Source organism: Sus scrofa, chromosome 7 (genome assembly GCF_000003025.6).
Source record: "Sus scrofa isolate TJ Tabasco breed Duroc chromosome 7, Sscrofa11.1, whole genome shotgun sequence".
Taxonomy (NCBI): Eukaryota; Metazoa; Chordata; class Mammalia; order Artiodactyla; family Suidae; genus Sus; species Sus scrofa.
In genome coordinates this window covers 35,255,214-35,277,947 of record NC_010449.5, presented here as the reverse complement: position 1 = coordinate 35,277,947, position 22,734 = coordinate 35,255,214, and the positions used below count along the sequence as shown (strand labels likewise).

At 53.5% G+C, this 22,734-nt stretch overlaps 1 protein-coding gene across 1 annotated transcript in view; it reads right to left on the bottom strand.

Moving 5' to 3' along the window:
* The window catches only part of DAAM2 (dishevelled associated activator of morphogenesis 2), a 158,689-nt gene that overhangs the window by 7,986 nt on the left and 127,969 nt on the right, over positions 1 to 22,734 (bottom strand). Inside the window, 11 exon segments of the mRNA XM_021098661.1 lie at positions 3,310 to 3,398; positions 3,513 to 3,619; positions 4,784 to 4,868; positions 6,050 to 6,156; positions 9,665 to 9,772; positions 14,350 to 14,516; positions 14,519 to 14,648; positions 15,398 to 15,582; positions 15,733 to 15,791; positions 19,646 to 19,784; positions 21,735 to 21,852. Of these exon segments, the coding sequence (XP_020954320.1) occupies positions 3,310 to 3,398; positions 3,513 to 3,619; positions 4,784 to 4,868; positions 6,050 to 6,156; positions 9,665 to 9,772; positions 14,350 to 14,516; positions 14,519 to 14,648; positions 15,398 to 15,582; positions 15,733 to 15,791; positions 19,646 to 19,784; positions 21,735 to 21,852 (1,294 nt within the window).

The following is a 22,734-nucleotide window of genomic DNA, read 5'->3' as shown; positions in this document are numbered from 1 at the left end:
GCGCACTTATTTTAAGAAAGTTACATCTAGGATTTCCCATTGTGGCTCAGTGGTAATGAACCCAGTTATCCATTAGGACATGGGTTCAATCCCTGGCCTCGCTCAGTGGGTTAAGAAACTGACATGGGGAGTTCCCATCATGGCTCAGTGGTTAACGAATCTGACAAGGAACTCTGAGGTTGCAGGTTCGATCCCTGGTCTTGCTCAGCGGGTTAAGGATATGGCGTTGCCGTGAGCTGTGGTGTAGGTCACAGATGCGGCTCGGATCTGGCGTAGCTGTGACTCTGGCGTAGGCTGGCAGCTGTAGCTCCAGTGAGACCCCCTAGCCTGGGAATCTCCATATGCTGTGGGTGCAGCCGTAGAAAAGACAAAAAAAAAAAAAAAAAAAAAAAAAAAAAGAAAAGAAAAGAAAAGAAACTGATGTTGCAGTGAGTGATGGTGTAGGTTGCAGACTAGGCTCTGATCCCGCGTTGCTGTGGCTGTGGTGTAGGCTGGCACCTATAGCTCCAATTCGACCCCTAGCCTGGAATTTCTGTATATCTCAGGTGCGGCCCTAAAAAGACCAAAAAAAAAAAAAATTACATCTAGATTGGTTAAGTACATTATGATATATTTGTACAATGGAATAACATACCGCACCGCGAATAAATACCCCACTGCTCCCTGTGATAATGGAGATAACGCAATCATGCTGCTGAACAGAAGACCAGCGTGAAATTATTTCTTCTGTTATTTCATATATAGAAAGTTCAAGACGAACAAAACCTTTGGAGCAGAGGGAAGGAGTAATCGTTGTGGGGGGGGAGCGCGGGGGCGGGTGATAATCAAGAGGGAGACGTAAAGGAGGGCTCGGGGGCCTGGAAATGTTCCATTTCCTGACCTGTGAGCTGACTTTAGGATAACTTATCAAGTAGGACTCTTGGGATTTGTGTTCTTTTTATGTGCACATTTCAATAACAATTTTTTTTTAAAGTAAACTATTTATAAAAGTTTCCAGCAACGTATCGTGGGTGGGGTAGTTTCTCTAAGGTCGATAATGCTATTTGAAAAATTTGCCAAGGAATCCTAAAAATGCTAAAATGTCAGCAAAACAGAAAATGACAAGAGTTCAAAGGGAATTTGTGTAAATGGGAAAACTCCCATCGGCATTGCAGCCATTTTTGATATATTTATAAGAAGAATATATTCATGAATATATTCATAGGAATAAGTTTACATGGGAAGTCACATTCATCTTGACTATATTCAGTGAATGTATTCATAGTGAGAGTCAGTAAATTCCGTATATTCAGCAGCGAACATATTCACGAGAATATATTCAAGAAGAACATGTTCATGAATATATTCATAGGAGAATTGGTAAATTTGTCAGATTTGATGAATGACTGGCTTTTGGCAGAGTGACCCAGAGGCCCCACCTGAGGTTGGAGGGACGGGTGTCAACAGCTCATCAGTGGCGGAGATGGGACAAAGCTTAAGCTCTGGAACTGCAGGAGGACCAGATAGCCCGATCCTGCACGATCCTCTCGTCTCCACCCCAAGTCGAGCCCACTGACCCGATTCTTAAAATACAAGGCAGCCAGCTCTTCCCAGCCCTGGGAGGGATGAGACCCCCAGACCATTCTAGGATAGGAGCCATTGCTGTTGCCGAGCGGCTCGGTGGGACTGACATGCCAGACCTGTCTCACTCTACTTTGCTCCATGTTAAAGGGAGGCTCTTTCCCGAGTGTCCCCAGACTATCTGGCAGGGGAGGGGGGGGGTGTTAGGAGTGGGCTCCTGGGATCAGACCCACCCGGTAGCTAAGCTACTCTGGTTTCCAGTTGCAGGCGATGGCGAGCGTTTGCTCCACTGACCCAAGACACACACATAGTTGAGCACACGTCTTGGGCTGAACCCCTTTACCTGTGCCTCAGGCCCCAGAGGCAGGTAGCAGCAAGTCAGAGAGGTTGGGTGAAGTAAGGTGCATCCATCACCAGGGCAGGAAGTACCTCAGACCTTAGACCAGCAGAGCCACGGCCATCTCCCCCCCTGCCCCAGACCCGTTATCTAAGACCACAGCCTGCAGTGCCCGTGTTCCCAGCCTGCATGTGTGTGTGTGTATCCAGATTATAGAAAACATCTGCCTCTGACGTGTCATGCCCTGCCCTGCTGCCAGAGCCCCCCGGAAGCAGCTCAACCTCCAGAAGGACCGTTCTCTGGACTGGGCATCCTGGGGGGTGCTGGCCAACCTGATGTCCAGCAGAGGGGCCCATGCTCTGCTCTGTCTCCAGCCCGCCCCCCAGCACCCTGGCCACAGGTCTCCTGTTCCTCTGCTGATCTGTTCTCACCACAAATGAGCCTCGCAGCCCCTCCTGCTTCTCCTTCCTGGGCCTTCATGGCTGCCCACCCTCCTGCCACCTGCCCTTTCCCCAGCTCCCTGTCCCTCCATCCTTGCCCTCTGGGAAGTACTGCCTGGAAGGAGTGAAGGGAGGGTCTACATTCCAATCCAGTTGGGCCACTGACAGAAATGACAGAAGAGCCCCCACTGGGTTGTGAGGGACAAAGGAGACCATCCCCATGGAATGTTCCACACAGCGCTTGGCGCATGGTTCTTGTTTAATGACAAAGTTCTCATCTGTACAAGGCCACTGTAGAAGGCATTCCCCAACCCAGAAAATCAGATGCCTCTGGGGATCACCTTGCTCTGTTTCATTCCATCCTTCTTTCCTTTTTCTGCTTTTTGATGACCACACCCACGGCATATGGAGGATCCCAGGCCAGGGGTCGAATCGGAGCTGTAGCCACCGGCCTACACCACAGCCACAGCACATCTGAGCCTCATCTGCGACCTACGCCACAGCTCACGGCAACACCAGATCCTTAACCCACTGAGTGAGGCCAGGGACTCAACTGATGTCCTCATGGATACTAGTCGGGTTCTTAAGCGGCTGAGCCATAACAGCTGAGCCAATTTCCTACTTTCTGAGTAGCTCACACTTAAAATAATGCACCCAGAGATCGTCTCTTAGTTCGGACCTCTCAGGCAGGGAAAGATTAAGGCGATCAATCTTTTTCAGCCTTTCTGTCCCACACAGGGGCAGTTTCAACAGAGCCCCTGCCTGGGAGAGCCTGCACGCTGAGGCATGGAGAGTAGAAACACAAGCAAGCATCTGCAAAATCATAGACTTACATCTTGCGCTGGACTTTGGTTTTCGGGGGGGAGAATCGACAACAAAGGAGTTTTCCTCTGCTCCTGACCTTTGACTCCCACCCCCAGACCTCCCCAGATGCTTCTCCACTCTGGGTCTCCTCCCCAGTCCCAGCTGTACCTTCCACTTTGGGCTTGGCCTCAGCCAGCCGCTCCTGGAACTTCTTCTTGAAGAAGAGAGCCTGCAGCCGCTGCTGGTAGTGGTCGATCCTGTGGACAGGGCGAGCTACATTGTGAGGTAGCCCCCCCCACACCCCAGGGGCAGCTCCAGCCCCCTCCTTAGCCTGCCCTCCCCTCTCCAGCCACACCCACCCCCGCCCCCACCTGCTCATCTCATAGAGGAAGCGGTCCGCACGGGCCATCCGCTCAATCTCATGCTTGTGCTCCTCCAGGAGGTCAATGTCACTCTTCTCCGGGACGAACTTGAGGAGCTACAAGGAGCAGGTGAAGATCAGAGAGGAAACTGGTGAAAGGCTGACATGGAGGTACAGCCCATGGAAGCCCAACACCGATGAGGCGCCCCTTAAGAGACAGACACATCTTCATGTGGTGGTTTATGTTTCATCTGCCCCAAGGGGACACTGGGCACCCAACTCTACACTTCCTTCTATTTTTTTTTTTTTTTTCGGCTGTGCCCATGGCATGCAGAATTTCCCAGGCTAGAGATCAAACCCTGAACTAGAGCAGCAACCTGAGCTAACAATGCCCAGTCCTTAACCCACTGAGCTACCAGGGAACTCCTACTGTTTTTCCCTGATGACTAATAATAGTATTGAACGATTTGGACATTCTCTCACCAAGTACCTATTTGTCTTCTTCTTACTTGTAAGTTGAGCTGTTTGTCATGTCCTCCCTGGTTTGTAAAGCCATTTGTTCTGAATATGTGATCTTTGTAATCTGTGCATAAAGCAAAGATCTTCTAAAATTTGGCTTGTCTTTTCACTCCAGTAATAGTGCCTTTTGATCAGCAGTGTTCTTCATTTAAAAAATTTGATTGATTGCTTTTTAAGGCTGCACCCGCAGTATATGGAAGTTCCCCGGGCTAAGGGTCCAATCAGAGCTATAGCTCCCAGCCTACACCACAGCCACAGCAATGCGGGATCCGAGCCACGTCTGCGACCTACACTGCAGCTCACGGCAGCACTGGATCCTTGACCCTCTGAGCCAGGCCAGGGATGGAACCCGCATCCCCTCATGGATACTAGTTGAGTTCATTACCACCGAGCCATGACGGAACTCCGAGTTCTTCATTTTAATGTCTGATGGATGGTGGTTTGGTTTGGAGGGTTTCCCTTGAAAAACACAACAACTGATGTGGAAGAGCCGTGGAGAAGATCCAGCTGGGGGTCACTGTCTTCGCCCTGAGACCCCTGGGGGATCACTCTTTATATTTCCTTCCTGGGGGCCTCCATCCCTTGAAAAGAGGCAGCCTTTCCCGGCCTCCCCTCAGAGGGGTTCACCTAGGGCAGTTTCTGTGAACCTCTTTCTCAGGCCTCTAGCCGGATTTCTCCTTGACCCAAGGGTCTCGGCCTCCCTGAGGGGCTGGCAGGAAGGGGTAGGGCTGCCCCCAGTTCAGCTCCTCCCCCTGGGCTCACCTGCTCCAGCATGTCCTTGGCAAGGTCCTCCTGCTCATCCATCTTCAGGACGGCCTGCCGGATCTCCTCATTGGACAGCTTCAACCTGCGGTGAAACCCACCCTTGAGCAGCGTGGCCTGGCCCCTCTGCTCAGAACAGACCCCAGACCTTCTCCTTTGGAAGCCAGAGCCCGGCCTTCTCTCCCTTCCTTCCACGAAGGCAGGAGCAGGTCTGACAGCACTCACGCCCTCCTCCACAAAGCCCTCTCCGACTAGACCCGCGCGGGCCGCTCCATGGCTCCATCCTGAGCTATTTGAGTCTCTAAAGAGACACGCGAGTCTCAGAGTCTCTTGGCATATGAGTCCCCATCATGGCTGATAAGGACATTTGGGAGTAAGAGGGCCGTCTTCAGTGTAGATTGAGATGGGGGGTGGAAGTTTCTGATCCTTCTCCTCATGCCAAAAATATGCCCAGTGTCTCCATGGGAGGTGGGAATAGCCCCGGCCACTAAGGGGCCAGTTTCCTGCTTCCCTCCAACAGAATAGCTCTCAGTCTTCCGACAGCTGTTCCCATGCATCTTGTGGTTCAGGAGAGGGAGAAGCAACCCCCCATAGAGATAGATAGACAGAAAGACAGACACACACACGCGCGCGCGCACACAGCCCCTCCAGATATGCACCCGTTGGGAGCCCTGGGGAAGCAGATGTCTCCCTGGCTGTCAAGGGGGAGAAACTGAGGCCTGGGGCCATGTGGCAGCAAAGGGGGGACAGCAGTTCTGGGGGGGGGGCAGCGCTAAGAATAGTATGGGAGGTGGTGCCCCCTGACCCCGGCTCAGGGGGGGGACCCCACACAGAAGCTATGCTGTGAGCCCAGATACTGCCCTGTTTGTTCTACCGCCACGGGAAATGCTTGGGGGCTGAGATCATGCTGGTCTGTGGCCTAAGCCAAGGGGCCTCTGTGGGCTCAGAGCAACTCCACTGCCAGACGCTGACCAGGCTGGACAGGGGCAGCTTCCTGCCTGCGGAGCCCAGCACTGCTGCGCAGCGTGGGCTCCCAGGAGAGGGTTCTTGATTGGTGGGCTCCCTCCCAGTCCTGGGAGGTCAGCTGGGAGGTGGGGGGTGAGGCCAGAGACTGCTGTCCCCACACTCCCTGCTGTGTCCCCCCCGCCAGGCAGTCAGCTCCACTGCTGCGTCTTCTGCTCCCAGGCCTCTGCTTCCCGGGGCCCCGTTCCCTCCCACCTAGAACCTTGGTGGGGCTGGAGCCCAAGAGGCTGGGCGAGCACCTACTTGGACAGAAGGATGATGCAGTTCTGCGCCCTCCGGCCGTCAATGACCGACAGTTCTTTGACCTTGCGTGAGGCCAGGTAGATGTCCTCGGTCGAGCCCAGCTCTTTCTGCAACCGACAAGCCCAGTGGAAAGGATGAGGTGTGCATCTCCCCCAGTTCTCTTCTCTCCTGCACCCCCCCACCCGAGAAGCCACCCTCGTGCCAACCAGGCAATGAATGGTCCTGGTGTGAGAGCAAGAAAGGGAAAGAGTAGAAGAGAGGGGGATGGCTAATAACTGGCTCAAACAGGAGGCATCCAGGACTTTACCAGGGGCCAGAATGGGCTGGGGGTCATGAGGAGCCCCCTTTTAGAGAGATTAGGAACTGTTTGGACAGAGGCGGAGGGACTGGTCTGAGCAATGGGATTTCATCTACCGCATCCCAGACAGTCAACTCCCGCCTCCCACCCTCTCCCTGCCCAGAGAGCCTCTGTAAGCTTATGATGAGAGGCTGGTTCCCTGTTTCCATAGGCTGTAGTTCCTGGAGTCCTGGGGACTTCAGGCCCAATCCAGTGTGCCCAGGGTAGAGGGCATCCCCAAGATCAGAGGTGGGGAAACTGAGGCACACTTCTAGGCAAAAGTCTTTTCTCTGGGGTTCCAGCAGACAAACCCCAAGAAATGAAAGATTCCTCCTGCTTTCTCCCGGGCCCATTGGGAGGCAGAAGGGAGGCTGGCTCTTCATCCAGGAGGTCCCTCCAAGCACACGCTCCATGTTGGACAACTCAGGGGGCTGCCACGGCCATCACTCTTTGTGAACTGTGCCCCCAGGAATTGCACAGTGCTCAGCCTGTGCAGCCTTACAGGACGGCCTTGGAGCTGCTGAGCAAGACAACAGACCTGGAAGCTTTCTCCTGACTCCAGGAGACCTTCACCTGCATAGCTGGTGGGGGCCTGCTTGCATTACCTCCCTTCCCTATAGTGCTTTCTCTTTGGGGAGCCTTCCTGATACCAGCTGGTATAGACGGATCATAAGGCAGAAGGTAGAATGGACAAGCCCTCTCATCTGGGCCCAGAACAGGGCAGCAGCCCAGGACAGTGGTTAAAAGCCAGAGTGTCCAGAACCCTGAGTGACTCACCTGCTGGGAAGAATTAGTTATCAGCTCCTAGGCAGGTAGCAGCCGCAGCCAATGGAGAATTAAACATGCACAACGTTAGCCAAGAGGTTCGGGGACCGAGAATAGTAGGGAAGACGTGGGGACCCCTCAGCCTCTACTCTGTCTGCCCCACCCCAATGAGACCGCCGCGGGTGGCACTGATGGGAGCTGCTTCTAGCAGATGCAGTCACAGCGAAGCCAGACCAAGCAGGGAACAGGCAGCCTCTCCTGCACGCCCTGCATCCCTGGGACGACCACTCCCGAGTCAGCCCAGGCCGCCGAGCTGCCCCGCCCCAGGCCCTTCGCTCTCCTGCACCCTGGAATGACCTCATCTTTCAAAACAGGGGGGCAGACAGAACCACAAAGCAACTTGAGCGGGAAGCACGTGGAAGTCGCATTCATGAGACATAGGAAAATGGGCGTCCTGAAACTTGCTCCCTGCCCTTGGCCCCTTGTCTGTCTGAGGGAGCTGAGGGGGATGGAGCTCACGCCTGGTTTTCCCTTCCTGACCCGGATGGGGTTGAAGACACTGACTTGGAACCTGCATGGGGCACAGAGAGAGGAGCACGGCAGCTCATAGGACTATCCCTGCCCCACGGACCCAGGACCCCGAGACCAGAGAAGGAGGCAACCGGGGCAACACAGCCTCCGGGGCTCCCCAGCTCTGCTGCTGTGAATTCAACATGCCGGAGTCGGAGCCACCTGCAGAGTGACAGCAGTCTGGGTGAGCCCTGCCCTGACACAGGGTGCTGGATTTGGGGGGCTCAGAGAGGCGATGGGGGAGACAGAACAGGGGGCTGCCCCTCTTAACTCTTCTCTACTCACCAACCTGGGAGGCCCCAGACCCAGCTTGACCGCAACCCCAGAGTCCCCCTTTCCCCACAGGCCCCCTCCTAGAGCCCTGGAGACTGGGTGGGCCCAGCTGGACCCCTGGCCTGGAGGAAGACTCTCAGAATAGGGGGAGGGGTGTGTGCTCGCCTGTGCCTCTACACCCGGGCACACACCTCCAGCCACGGTGCCCACTTGGGACCACTGATCACAGGAGCCCAAGAGCTGAAGGAACACCTTCCTGCTCCGGCCAGGCCACAGCTTCTGCCTTTCCTGGAATTCAGGCTAAAGAGTCAGACACCTGGAGTACTGACACCTAAATTAAACACACGACCATTCCGTTTTTCTAGAACCCTAGGGAGGTCCAGAGCCCGCCCCATGGCACCCCTTTGGCCAGTAACTCTGGAGCAGTCACCGTGCCCTCAAGAAGTGTCCCCCACAGCCCTGAGCTTAGTAGAAAGCCTAGGGGAACCGGTCACAATAGCCAGTGCCACCCAGGACCCAGGAGGGCACAGACCCCGCTCACAGAACCTGGGGAAGCCCTCAGGGCTGGAGCCCTGGGCTTAGCGGAGGAAGACACAGAAGAAAATAGAGCAATCTCGGAGCTGCAACTGTGGCGCAGTGGAAGTGCATCCAACTAGTAACCATGAGGTTGCAGGTTTGATCCCTGGCCTTGCTCAGTGGGTTAAGGATCCGGCATTGCCATGAGCTGTGGTGTAGGTCGCACAAGCAGCTTGGATCTGGTGTTGCTGTGGCTGTGGCATAGATTGGCAACTGTAGCTCCAATTCAACCCCTAGCCTGGGAACCTCCGTATGCCGCGGGTGCGGCCCCAGAAAGCTAAAAAAGAAAAATTAAATAGCACAACGGGGAGAAGAAATAACTCCTGGGAGAGAGAGAGAGAGAGAGAAAGCAAATGCTCTGAGGGCCTCGAGGCCAGTAATGCCCAAATTGGACCTGGGAGGAAGGCCCTCGGACGTGCAATGCAGATTCCTGGGCCCTCGCATTCATGGGGAATTGGCACTTTGGGCCATGTTGGCAGGTTCTGCCTCAGAAACGCCCTGCATCCTGCCACCAACCCCCCTCCCCATCCTACTATGGAAGAGCAGGCTTCCTGCTCAGCCTCTGTACGCGGGCTCTGCAGAGCGAAGCCCAGGGCCTCTCCCAGCCTGTCCAGCCCCAGCCTCAACCCCCCAGCATGCCCTGGAGCAGCTCCACCTTCCTTGAAATACTAGCATCTTCTGCGTGACTCCCAGGGGTATTTGGGTGATACGGCAGCAAAAGTGGTTGAAAAGTTATGATGCCTTCTAGGTATAGTTCCTAGGTCCTGGGCCCAGAAAAAAAAAGCAGTCACCGGTGGCCTGGCCCGGCATCTCCACCTCCAATGCTCCAGGACCAGAGAGAGCAATGGACAAGACTCTGTTTCATCACATGTTATGTAAATATAAACTAATACAATGGGGTGTTCCCCTCCCCCGCACAGAACACCCCCGATTTACTTCTGTGTCCCCAGCAAGAACACGGTAGCTGACAACGAATATATCACTCAGTACACATGACAGGGAGGGAGGAAGACTGGGAAGGCGGGGCTGAGGGTTGAGTTCCAGGGCTGAAGGGGAAGTCAAGTCTCCAGCTGCTTCTGGGGGCAGGGTCTTACCTGGTGCCTCTGATAAGCTGAGAACATTTTCTCAAAGTCCTCGAGGTCCAGAATCCGAAATACCTGCGTGTCATCAATCTCATTCCATACGGTGCCAGGGACGCGTTCCTAAGATTCAGGGAAGGGAGGCAAACCCCAGGGCTGAGTCCTCTCCTTCACTCCGGAGGCACCTGCTGCCCCCGCTAAGCCTCTGGTGTCCCAGATGCACACATGCCAGTGGCAGGGGGTCCTTTCCATGCCTCAACCTCCACCCTCTCCAATGTGCTACCCCGTGGTGGGGAGGCCAGAGACAAACCCCCTTCTCGCAAGGGACCACATGGAAGCATGTGCCAGAAATCTACAGGCGTGCTGGGGTGGCAGGCGGGCAAGTATGAAGGGGAGGGGGGAGTATGAAACCCCTTCCAGGAAAACCAACCCAAACCAGTGTTCGCTGGGGGCTTTCCCTGACGGTCAGGGCTGGCTGGAATCACCAGCGAAGGGCCCCCGCACAGCCTTGGGATCCTCGTATCCTCAGGGCTGACCGCATTTCCCGTATCTGAGATGGTCGTTTTCTCTCCCAGGGGTCTTCCTCCCACTCTCCCAGATTCCCAGGGGGTGGACGAGTGCCTGGCCCTTTAGCGACTGCTCAGGCCAGCAAGACTCTGCCACAAGTTCCCTCTGGTCAGATGGGGGAAGGTGTCCCATCCCTCATGGCGGGAAGGGCCCAGGGGTTGCCCTCCAAGGTCTCCCAGCTTAGGCACTGCCCACCCTCTGGGTGGGACCTTTACACTACACCCCCTGGGGGGTGGTCTGGGGAAGAGCTGTGAGCACGCCAGGGACACCCTAGTGGTCTTGCAACACCCCGATGATGGCTTAGAAGGCCCAGGGGAGAGTCCTTCCTCCCAGGTGCCCCCACGGTGTCCAGAGCTTTAGAATAGAACCCCTCTCCTCCCTCTCCTGGAGGGCGGCCAGGGGACCTTCCTAAGGCCTCTGCCTCCCTCTCGCGCCATCTCCCCCTCGGCATGGCTCAGAGAGAGAAACATACCTTTCACTCACTTTTATTTTCTTAAACTCTGGAAAGCGGAGGCTAGGCCAGAGCAGGGGGTGGGGACATTCCTGTGGCCTTCCTGAGGCCAGGGACCCTCTTCTGGAATGCCGGGCTGGGAAGTTCGGAGCAGCAAGGGATACAGGCAACTGGCCAAACCCAACACAGACGCATTCTTTTCATGGCAGAAACAACGTGTGTGTGTGTGTCTATGTGTGTGTGGTGTGTGTGTGTGTGTGTGTACACACAGGAGCACGCATGGGGAAGGGGACCCAGGGAGAGGAGCCAGGCTCCTGGAATGGGGTTCATGGGAGGCAGAGAGAAGACGGAAACAGAATGGAATCCGGGAAGGCAGGGAGCTTGAACTTCTAACTGGTTCTTCCTCCAGGTCTAGGCTGGGGTGAAGGGGTGGAGGGCTGAGGTGGGGGCAGGGCAGGGAGGGGTGGGGGGAAGCCCATCCATGTAAAGCTTCCCACCGCTCTTACTCTTGGTGAGGCCAGAAGAAGGGCAGGGATGGCAGAATCGGATGCTCAGCATGGGGAAGAGTTTCCCATAAGACAACAGGCTGGGTGCCCAGCCCCCTCTCCCTGCCCCACGTCCACCAGAAGGACTCAGGACTCCCCGTGGAGGTCGGCAGCCAGAGCGAGTACATCTGCTCCTGGCATCCTCCACATCCTAAAGGTCACCCAGTCACCCTGATGCGCTCACCACCTCACACGATCATTCTCGAACTTAATGTGGACGCCACACCGGCCAAGACCTCACTGCTTCCAGACTGGATTCGTGGGGCTTCTGCCCCTCTAGAGACATCTTTTCTCTGCCAGGGAAATCTTTCTCAAAAAAGACATTTCATCATGCATCTCTCCTAGAGCATGTGGGGTCAGAGAGCCCCTCAGTGGGGCTGCTGGCCAAAGGGGGGCACGTGTCTCCTCCCATGTCCCAGGAAAGGAAACTCTCAATCACGTTGACGCGAGGGAAGTGAGGATTCAGTGTGATGACATGCCTAGAGCACACCTGGCGGTCCCACTAAGGACAACTCATCCTTTATTATCATGTCGAAGGCGCGCCCTGCCGCCCTGCCTCAGTCACGGTTCCAAGTCCTGTGCGTGTATTAAGTCAGTCCTCCCACCATTCTGGGATCTGGTTATCGGAATTACTGCCATTTGACAGCTTGAGAAACTGAAGCCCAAATGACGAAATAAGCTGAATTTTGTCATGCATCTAAAAACTGGGATCTGGGATGGTAGGATCATAAGTTGGACCCAAGTCTCCCCACCCCCAACCCCCACTGTCTACAACTCCTGCGAGTGCTGCCCACTGCATGCCCATCAAACCTGTACTTCCTGTCTAGGAAGGAGACCCTGGCCAGCTCCGAGTCCCTGAGGAATTGATATAGACTTTATTATTGCTGGACGCCAGAGAAAACCTAAGCACAAAGCTCTTTCAGATGAAAGTCTTACAAAAATATTAGATGCCTTGTCTGTCTTCCTTAATTGTCGAGATGCCTAATCAGCCCTTCCTGGCATGTTTCAAACCTTAGATTGTAAGTTGTAAAGCCTGGGAGGCAAAACACAAAATTACTTCTCTTTTTAACCACAGTTTAAAAAAAATTAAAAGAAAAAATATATATATATAATTTTTGGAGTTCCCGCTGTAGCACAATGGGATTGGTGGCATCTCTGCAGTGCTGGGACACAGGTTCGATCACTGGCCTGGCACAGTGGGTTAAAGATCTGGAGTAGGTTGCAACCGAGGCTCAGATCTGATCCCTGGCCCAGGAACTCCATATGCTGCAGGGGGGCCAAAAAAAGAAAAAAAGAAAAGAAAAAACCTTACTTCTGATTGCGGCCATGAACACTTCCACACAGCCTATGGCCTCTGGTTCGGCAGAGCTGTTTGTTTGGATGCAGCTGGCCTTTCTGGCTGGCCTCGTGACCATGGCGAAGCAGCCACAGGGCACAACTGTGCAATGCAGTTGTCACAAACTTTAAGAAGGTCACTTCAAAATGCTGCTAACAGGTGGTCTGCAATTTGAAGAACAGACTGGAGATGTTAGCAGAGGCCCAGGAGACACCAAATAAGCTATAATCATGCTTTGTCTTTCTACTGAGATTACAAAACTAGGGGTAGAAGGAACTGGAGAGGCTTTGACACACCAGCAAACAGGTACAGACAAAATGAGTGATTTCTGCAGATCACACGGTTAGTTAGAGCCAACCCTGATTTGGTTAGAGGTTAGAATTGCTCCTTCCATCCACCCCTGGGATCTCCACGTGTTTCCCTGGACACACTTCCTAACTTGCCAGATCCAAAGATCTTTCTGGACAATGTTATATCTCATCTTTCATGATTATTATCCATCATGGCCCCCAGCAGAAAACTTTACCCAGAGCAGATCTCTGACGGGCTAGCTGGTCTACCATCAGGAGCGGGCACCAAGCAAACAGCTGACCATCTACTTAGCAATCCCACTTAAGTCTCTATCTGAGCTAATTTAAGTTCCCAAGGATGATACCTTATGAATGCTCTAACAGTCTGTCCACAGGCCCAGACAGCAAGGTCAGAGGGCACCCACTAGTCCCAGGCACACACTGTTTTTGGAGTGTGCGTGTGGGCCAGGATAACTGAAGCCAGTTCTTTTCCATCCATTTACCTCAAAGATGAAGCCACTGGTCCTCATAAGAGGACAGAGAATAGAACCAGAGTAGGGCTAGGGTCAGGCTGGAACCAGCCTTCAATTACTAGGGGTCCCACCAGGGCACCACACTCTATACTCATGAGAATCTAATAGAGGAATCAATTCCCACACGTGGGCCTGGGATTGGTGATTCTTCATGGATAATATTCACGTGGGCCTCTCACTGCTATGCAGTCTAGAAGAGTAGCCAGGGCATGCACCTTCCCCTGGGAGGATGCCAAACTCTTCATTGTCCTGTCACCCCGTCCCCCAGTCACTCCTCATCATGTCAGTCCTGTGCTCACACTGCCCCCATCTTTTCCATCTCTGGGCCACGGCGCAAGTTCTTCACCTCCACGGTCCACGCTTTTCCTTAAATCAACCCTATCCTTTTTTTCTTTTCTTTTTTTTTTTTTCTTTTTAGGGCAGCACCCATGGCATATAGAAGTTCCCAGGCTAAGGGTCAAATCAGAGCTGCAGCTGCCGGCCTACACCTCAGTCACAACAACATGGGATCCAAGCCGTGTCTGTGACCTACACCATAGCTCAAGGCAACATCAGATCCTTAACCCACTGAGCGAGGCCAGGGATCGAACCTGCATTCTCATGGACACTATGTTGGGTTCTTAACCAGCTGAGCCACAGCAGGAATTCCAACCCTATCCTTAACATTCCACCCAAGCCCTTGTCTTGTCTAGAAGGCACCCCTGCTTGGTTGGATATTATGCCAGTAACCCTCAGCATACATATTCCATTTGTAGGCGGCTTTGCCAATGTGGGCATCACACGTGCTGAACCATCTCCCCGTGCCCTTCCCAATAGAGAGCCTGGCATCGGCAATCCCATCTTCTGCTTCCACTGTGTCTCCTCTGACCCCCACCAAAGAAAGCACCCCAGATGGGGGTTAGCAAACAGCGGGCTGTCCCTCTCTGGGGCTGCAGGCCACTGGCCGTAGGGGCATGTGACCTCTTCCTTGTCACTCACCTCATTCAGCTTGACCCAGTTGAAGGACTTGAGTGGGTGTGAAGGCTGAGGGACACACTTCTTCCTGAGCGGGATATCGCTGCTGGGGAAGGGGTCTGGGGGGAGGGTCAGGCCCATGCTGAAGCAGGGTGGGGCACCTGGCGGAGTGGGAGGCCCGCCGGGTGGCAGGGGGGCGGTGGCGGTGGGGGGCAGCAGGCGAAGGGAAGAGGGGGCGGGGGTGGAGGCAGGTCACTGGTTGTCATGGAGGAAGACAAGGTAAGTGGGCCACCGGGGGGAGGTGGGGAGGACACAGGTCCTGTCTGTGGGGAGACAGAGACATCACAAAGACAAAGCCATTATCAAGGATGCCTTTCAAGTCCCCATCACTCTGCTGTCTCTTCTTTTCCTGTTTTGGCTGCCCCTCAACATACAGAATTCCCAGGCCAGGGATCAGACCTGAGCCTCAGTTGCCATCTGTGCCACATCTGCAGCAATGCCAGATCCTTAACCCACTGTGGCAGGCCAGGGATTGAACCTGTGTCCTGGCAGCTGCAGAGATGCCACCGATCCTGTTGTACCCCAGCAGGATCTCCTGCCTTCTCTTACTCTTATTCTTCATTTGACTAGATCCCCAAAGCCTGCTCTCACTTCCCAGACACAGCCCTGTTTTCTCCCTCTGCATCTGGAACATCCAACACACAGACACAGAGAGCAGAAAAGTCATACTCGTCACCTGCCACAGCGGTGGATGCACACAGGCCTGGACAAGGGGATCTAGCCACAGGGGGACGGTGGGGGGAGGGGAGCCCAAACCCCACCTGCACTCTGCTCTCTGAGCTGTGCTTCTTAGGGCAGTGTCACCCCAAGGGAGGAACACTGATTTTTGTCTCACACAAAGGTGCCACCCTTGCAGCCTCAGGGGTCCCCTCTAGCCTGGCCTGAGGTCCCCCTCTCGCTCCTCCCTCCTCCTGGGATCCTTGCCCCACCCCGACCCCACCCCAACCCCTGCTCTTCCCACCCTGGCCTGAAGGTCTCAATGGTGTAAAAGGAGAGGAGGGGGCTCACGTACGGAGATCTCACTGAGTTGGGCCACCAGCTCTGCCACTTGTCCCCGAGCCTGGCGCAGCTCCTGGGACTCCCGGGCCAGCTTGTCCTTCATCTTGTTCAGCGTCCGCATCATCTCCTCCTTTTCCAAGGTCTTGGTCTCGCACTCCCGCTCCTTCCTCTCCAGCCTGCTCACCAGCTCCGCGTGTTCTGCGGGGGATGGAGGTGGGACGGGAGGGGAAGTGGGAAGAGGGGCTGCGGAGGTGGGCCTGTCCTTTTTCGAGGAGGAGGCGGGGTCCTGGGCTGGGCAGGGGGTGGGTGCCTGCGGAGCACGGAGCCGGTTTAGGCGGGACCCCTCACCTTTCCGGAACTTCTCCGCCTGGTCTCGCCACTGTTTCACTTCGTTCTCGTTGATGAGCCTGGTGGGGAGAGGAGAGAAGGGTCTCTTGACCATGGGCTCCCAACTTCCCCAAGACAGGTCATCTTCCTATTCCCCATACCGGTGCCTCATCTCCAACCTGTCCAGTCATGTCAAGGAGGCCAGGGTTTGTTTTGTTTTGTTGCTTCTTAGGGCCACACTCACAGTATATGGAAGTTCCCTGGCTACGAGTCGAATTGGGCTGCAGCTGCTGGCCTACACCACAGCCACACCTCGCCATGTTCTTAACCCACTGAGCGAGGCCAGGGATCGAACCTGTGTCCTCAGGGATATGAGTCGAGTTCGTGACCTCTGAGCCACAACAGGAACTCCCAAGGAGGCTAGGATTTTGGCCCTGAAGATGTCTCTCTGGGTTCCCCCCTGACCAGTTCTCATTCCGTGTCCCTCCACAGACCGAGAAGGCTGAAAGCATCTCTACAGTCCACCACTTTGTGATACAGCCAACAACCCTGAGACCAGTGAAGGAGAGGACAGCTAACTCCTGGTAAAATGAGGACTCAATCCCAGGCTTCTCTTAATTGTACAATGATTTGTACCACTTTGTAAAAATAGGTTCTCGCCCCTGAGAGAGGGCAAAATATCGGCTTTGAGTTCCCTGGTGGTTGAGGGGGTTAAGGATCTGGCATTGTCACTGCTGTGGCTTGGACTCGATCCCTGGCCTGGGAACGTTTATATGTCATTGTAAAAGGCCAAATATTGGCCTTACCATGGTCCAGGCTTCCAAAGACCAATGTGTGAGAGCAAGAGAAATCGCCACCCCAGCAAGACAGCGTGAGTATGTGGAGGGTGAGAAGGGGATGTGTCTAAATCACAGTGAGTCCTCATTGATGCCAAACTCTTGTTACAAGGGGTGAAAAGGAGAAAAGGAGGTTTCACTGGACATCAAGGTATGAGTGGGGGACCTTCTGAGGTGAGATCCTTATAATCATTTCTTTTTTCTTTTTTTTGTCTTTTGTCTTTTTTAGGGATGCGCCCACGGCACATGGAGGTTCCCAGGCTAGGGGTCGAATCAGCTGCAGCTGCCGGCCTACACCACAGCTCACAGCAACACCGGATCCTTAACCCACTGAGCGAGGCCAGGGATCAAACCTGTGTCCTCAGAAATACTAGTCAGATTTGTATCTGCTGAGCCACGACAGGAACTCCCTCATAATCATTTCTTTGGTAAATCTGAAAACGCCAAAGAGTTAGGTCCATGACTGCACAACCAGACCAAGTATATAAAGAGGGGACAAAGTATGAAGGGGGAGAGAATTCATGATGAGATTTCTTTGGAAAGAGCTGTTGCTCTCCCCCCAAGGGATCCTCCTTCACCACTGCCTAGTGACTTCTTTGTGCCCACTGAGTTTGCCCCATCTTCCCTGATGCTGAGCAGAGGGCAGGATGGGCTGGGACCCACGTACTCCAAGATTTTGCTAGCATGACAGATTGCATGAGGGTTTCTCATGGGTCAGAGGTAAGCATCGTGGAGATAATTGGGCTGCAGCTATTTTAAGTGCCATCCAAAAGTCCATCTGGGAGAAAATGGGACACGTCAACAGCATAAGTCTGTGTGAATTGCACTGCCAGGGAATCAGGACCTGATGGAAGGGACGGTCCTAGGCAGGCCTGCGGGGGAAGAAAGACAGACTTGCACGGCCAGTGACTAGGGTTTTGTAGTGTGAGGCAGCCAGCAAGGGACTTCACAAGACCCCAGGATACAAGTCATATCTATCCACGTGCCAAACGCAGAGAGCAGGAAGCCTCATTACTAAGCTACCTGATCAAGGAAGGCCTATTCCCTTTCTCCTTCCTGCCCCATGCGGCCTCTGGTGAGGGCCAGAAAATGGCTGGCTAGAGGGAAAATTAGGGTAGAAGAAGCTAGAAGAGAAGGTAACCCCCCCCCACACACACACACTCTCTTATACACACACTTTTCCCACTGTAGCCTCCAGCCCCAGCCCAGGCAGGAAAGAGATGTAAGGCTAAGTCAAAATCAAATCTATTTGTTTATTTTGTCTTTTTAGGGCTGTACCCGTGGCACATGGACATTCCCAGGCTAGGAATCCAATCAGAGCTGCAGCTGCCGTCCTACACCACAGCCACAGCAACTCGGGATCTGAGCCTTGTCTGTAACCTACACTGCAGCTCACAGCGATGCCAGATCTTTAACTCACTGAGCAAGGCCAGGGATCGAACCCGCATCCTTATGGATACCAGTCAGGTTCATTACTGCTGAGCCACAGTGGGAACTCCAAGGCTAAGTCAGTCTAGAGCGTTGATTCACACCTGAGCCTAGTCCTTCTACCTCGGCGGCTGAAACTGAGTTTCCAATCCCATTGTCCAAAAAGCAGCAAAAACTTCATTGTACCGGAGAAATTGTCACTCTCTGGCAGAGGAAAGATTTCCCTACTATGCAGTGTAAAGCACTAGGAGAAGAGAAAAAAATTAAAAAGCTGCATTTTGATTGCTTTACTGTTGTACTTGTCCACCGTGGCGACTAGGATTTTTGCTACAACAACGCCCAGCTAAATAAATTTGTGCAAATGCAAACAGTGGCATGAATAGTTCAAAAATCATTTTCTACTGGGCTTTGCAATGCAATACGATGAATCACTGAGAGCCAATTTCTCTCCTTAAGGGCAACTGACTCAGACATACTGAAAGTAAAAGTGTAAAATTAAGAAAATTAGTGTGTTAACATGAGGCCCGATTAACTGATGTGACTTTGAACTCATTTCCTGGGGTTTCTCTCTACCCAGGGTCAGTCACAGATGATGAGCTAGAGATGCTAGGCTCTGACATCCTTGTCCCACAGCCTCATAATCTAACTGTCATGTTCTATTTTCAGCGGTTGGCCAACTTTCTCTAAAGGGCTAGATTAGCTATTTTAGGTTTTATGGATCTGATACAGTCTCTGTCACAGAGTCTTCGTTTGTTTCTAACAACTCCTTTAAAATATAAAACTCTTCTTAGCTCATGGATGGACTGTACAAAACAAGCGAGAGAGCAGTAACCTTGCACAGCACATTAAGGATCGGGTGTTGTCGCTGCAGTGGCTCAGGTCTCTGCACTGCTGTGGTTCATGTTCGCTCCCTGGCCCGGGAAATTCCAGACGCCGTCGGTGCAACAGAAAACAAAACATAAGAAACTAAAACAAAACAAAACGAGCAAACTGGAGGACTGGGTTTACCCTAGCCATCATTTGCTGACTCTTACTCCATGTAAATATGTTTAATTCTGGAGTTTCCATTGTGGCGCAGCAGAAATGAATCTGACTACTATCCGTGAGAACGCAGGTTTGATCCCTGGCCTCACTCAGTGGGTTAAGGATCCAGTGTTGCCATGCGCTGTGGTGTAGGTTGCAGACACAGCTCAGGTCTGGTGCTGCTGTGGCTGTGGCATAGGTTGGCAGCTGTAGCTCCAATACGACACCTAGCCTGGGAACCTGCATATGCTGTGGGTGTGGCCCTAAAAGGACAAAAAAGAAAGAATATGTTTAATTCCTCCTCTATCCGCTCCACGCAGTGGATCACTGGGAACTGAGCCTGCTCCCTGAAAACCTGTACTATCCAATATGATGGTGGCAGCCATACATACGTCACGTGGCCACTTGAGTTTAATTAAAATGAAATAAAATTTAAAGTTCAGTCCTCGGTCACACTAGCCACCCTTGGCCAGAGCAGATATGGAACAGGTCCATGATCTCAGAGTCCTATTGAACGATGTTGCTCAAGGCCCCTCCAGAGGGGTCTGGGTGGGAGAGAGGGAGCTGAGGTTTGGCTGCTGAGACCCCCAAGGAGGAGAGAGACGGGGAAGGAAGAGGAAGACAGGTAAGGGATGGCCACTGCTCACATGTTGACGATGTTCTTGACATTGAAGTTCTCCAAGGGAGCCAGGTCAGGGTCCACGCCCCTCTCATCCTGGAGGACAATCTGCTGCAGGATGCGGTCCAGGAGCTGCCACTGCTGGAAGTAGCCACCGTTCCGCTTGTCTGCGGGACGACAGGCCTCATATCGCTACGGAGCCCTGGAGCCCCCCGGGGCCCTGCCCTAGAGTCACTGCCTGGGCGCAGGCCGGTGAGGCGTGCCCTTCACCTCCCTTGACAAGCTCCCAGTCTGACGGGGAGGTGATGTAATTACTGCTCATGAAGACTCAGAAATCCTATCATTTTTGGATGATGTGCAGCTGACCTTTTACGGATGCGTCAACCTCTAGACATATTTCTCTCCTCTCTGGCTGCCTTCTTCCCTGTCGGTACCCTGAGTATCTTGGGCCTTGGGAATGCAAATTGCCTTTTGCAATTATCTTATAAAAGCACATTTAAGAAGTCAACCGGCTCCAAAACATTACACGCTGAGTAATGGACTCTCCAGGGAAATTAAAAAAAAAAAAAAAAAAAGGTTTTAGAATTATTGGTGCTATTGTTCTACAGAGAAAGATGAATGGAAATTACAGTCATGCAATGACAGGGGGTGAGAACGGGCTGGAGAAGTGGTTGTGGAATCCAGGCAGATTTTTGTGGTCAAGGTGACCTTGAACTGTGCAGGCAAAAGCCTTGAGTATTGCGTCTGATCTCACAGAGCCCCATTCTCATCCCATCTAACTGTAGTCTGGCTGGACACAGACTCTGCCTTTCACATCATCTCCGTAAGCTCCTCTTCCTTGGTTCCTGATCCAAGTTCTTTATTTCTACTGACCACCAAGGGAGGTCAACCAGCACGATCTTGACCTCAAAGGCCAACCGTAATGCCTGTCAGGTGGAAGGTCGTGTCTGCACAGCCCTGTGCTGAGGCAGAACAGAGGGAGCCGTTCACACTGCCTATGGGGCACCGAACACCAGGACTCATGGCAGCAAAAGTCAGGCTTCCCACGTCTTCCATGAAGACTTTCTAGACTGTTTTGGAGAACTGGCAGCTTCCTGGTCCAGGTCACTGTGTCTGTCTCCCTCTCCATCCCTCCACTGACACATGCCTTGCAAAGTTGTATAGTTTTCCATGGACCTGCCATCCAGGAAAACTGGGTAAAGCCAGGTCCCTGGCTCACAGAAGTAGGATGTGTTTTAGCTAAAGCCCCGACCCCAAAGAAACGAAATTCTGTCATATGTAAAGACTCGCTGAGCCTCAAGCTCATCCACTCTAAACTGGAGGTAATAACGCACGCTCCTTAAGCCGTCTTGAGGCTGAGAGACACTATATTCACGGACCTCCCATCCACTCAGCCAGTGATAAACTGTCATTATCACCATCACCTCGATTTACCGGCACCAACATCACCACCACATAAGAGAGTCTGCCTAGGTTGACCGTTCTGTTGGGCCCTGCTCGTTTCCACACATTCTATTTTGTGAAGAGCTGAAGTACCAAATGGTGCGATTAAAGCTCATTTCAAGTGGCGCCCTGAGGCCGTCATTTGTAACCATGTCTCATGTATTCAGTCCCTGTGCAAACCTGGATCTTAAGAGCTTAGCATCTGCTCTGAATAGATACTGACACGTGGAATTTGTAAAGTGAGTCAGGAACAAGGGCGTTAGGGTGGGAGCCGGAAGGACTAGACAGAGGAATTGATAAAACCTTAAAAAAAAGACACCATCATTCCACATCTGTGCGACTCTCCCAGGCGCAAGGCTCCTTTCTGGAAACATCCCTGAGAAGATTGATCACAGTCCTGTCTGCCATGAGCTGTGATCAGTCAGTGCAGGGTCAAGCTCCCGACTGTCGGGCCGGGATGTTGGCACTGCTCAAGGCCGAGTCCCCAGCTCCTGTGCTGGGGGACAGTGGATGTCCTGCCCCCGAGCAGGAAGGAAGAGCAGAGCAGGGGCCTGAGTCCTCTGGCCGGGCCTCCTGGGGGTGGGGGCACAGAGGGAGACACAGTGGGACTCCCCAACCCTGGGAGCTCCCAGCACCTCATCTCAGGCTGCCTGGGGCCGGTGGGGGCTACTCACAGGGCATCTGCAGGCAGTGGTGCAGGACGGACAGCAGGCAGGGGTAGGCCTCCGTGTGCTTCAGCTTCTTGTGGATCAGCTCAAACATCTGGGAAGCACTCTTGGTGTCGATGTGGACCTGGGGGAGCGGAGGGCATGGTGACGGGGGAGGCAACCGAGGAAGAGGACGTGGGGGAGGGGGAGAGACCCTGCTTCCACCCACTGAGCCCCGTCACGCAGGAGGCTGCACCTTCCCCGCCTCTGGTCCAGGGTTTTAAAAAGGGCAGGGATGAGGAGGCAGGAGCCATGCCCCATGTACAAAGCAGGGTCTCCGGACCTCTGCACCCCAGCGGCTTGGCCTGGGTAATTCCGTGTTGCGGAGCTGTCCTGTCTGTTGCAGGGTGTCAGGAGGCACCCTCGCCCTCTATCTCCCCGACCCCAGCAGCACCCTCCTCCCACCAGCTGTGACAACTAAGAATGTCTCTAGACATTGCAAATGTCCCCCGGGGAATTCAAATCGCCCCTGGTTGAGAACAAGCCACTCAGACCAAGGGAAGGAAGCAGGGCCGTGATGCGTCAAGGAGCATGAGGCCCAGGTCCACGCCCCGGGTGCAAAGCCCAGACGGATGCTCTAGCTGTGGGATGGCAGGCAAGCTGCTTATCCTCACTACCTCAGCTTCCTTCGCTCGCTCCCTTTTTTTGGGCCCCGCCCCGGGAGGGAGTATTGTCTCCCCCAGCTCTGGCATGTTTTATGGATCCATTTACCAGCTGATGGACACTGGGACTACTTCCAGTTCGGGGGCCACTAGGAGCAATGCGGTTAGGAACAGTCTCACTGCATGTCTTTGCGTGGATACATCTTTTTATTTCTCTTGGGTTTGTTTCTAGAAAAGGAATTTCTGCATCTAGTGGTAAATTTATATTTAAGTGTCTAAGAAACATCCAAATTGTTTTCCAAAGGCGGTATCATTTAACATTACCATCGGCAATGTGTGAAAAGGTCAGTCTCTCCACAGCCTCG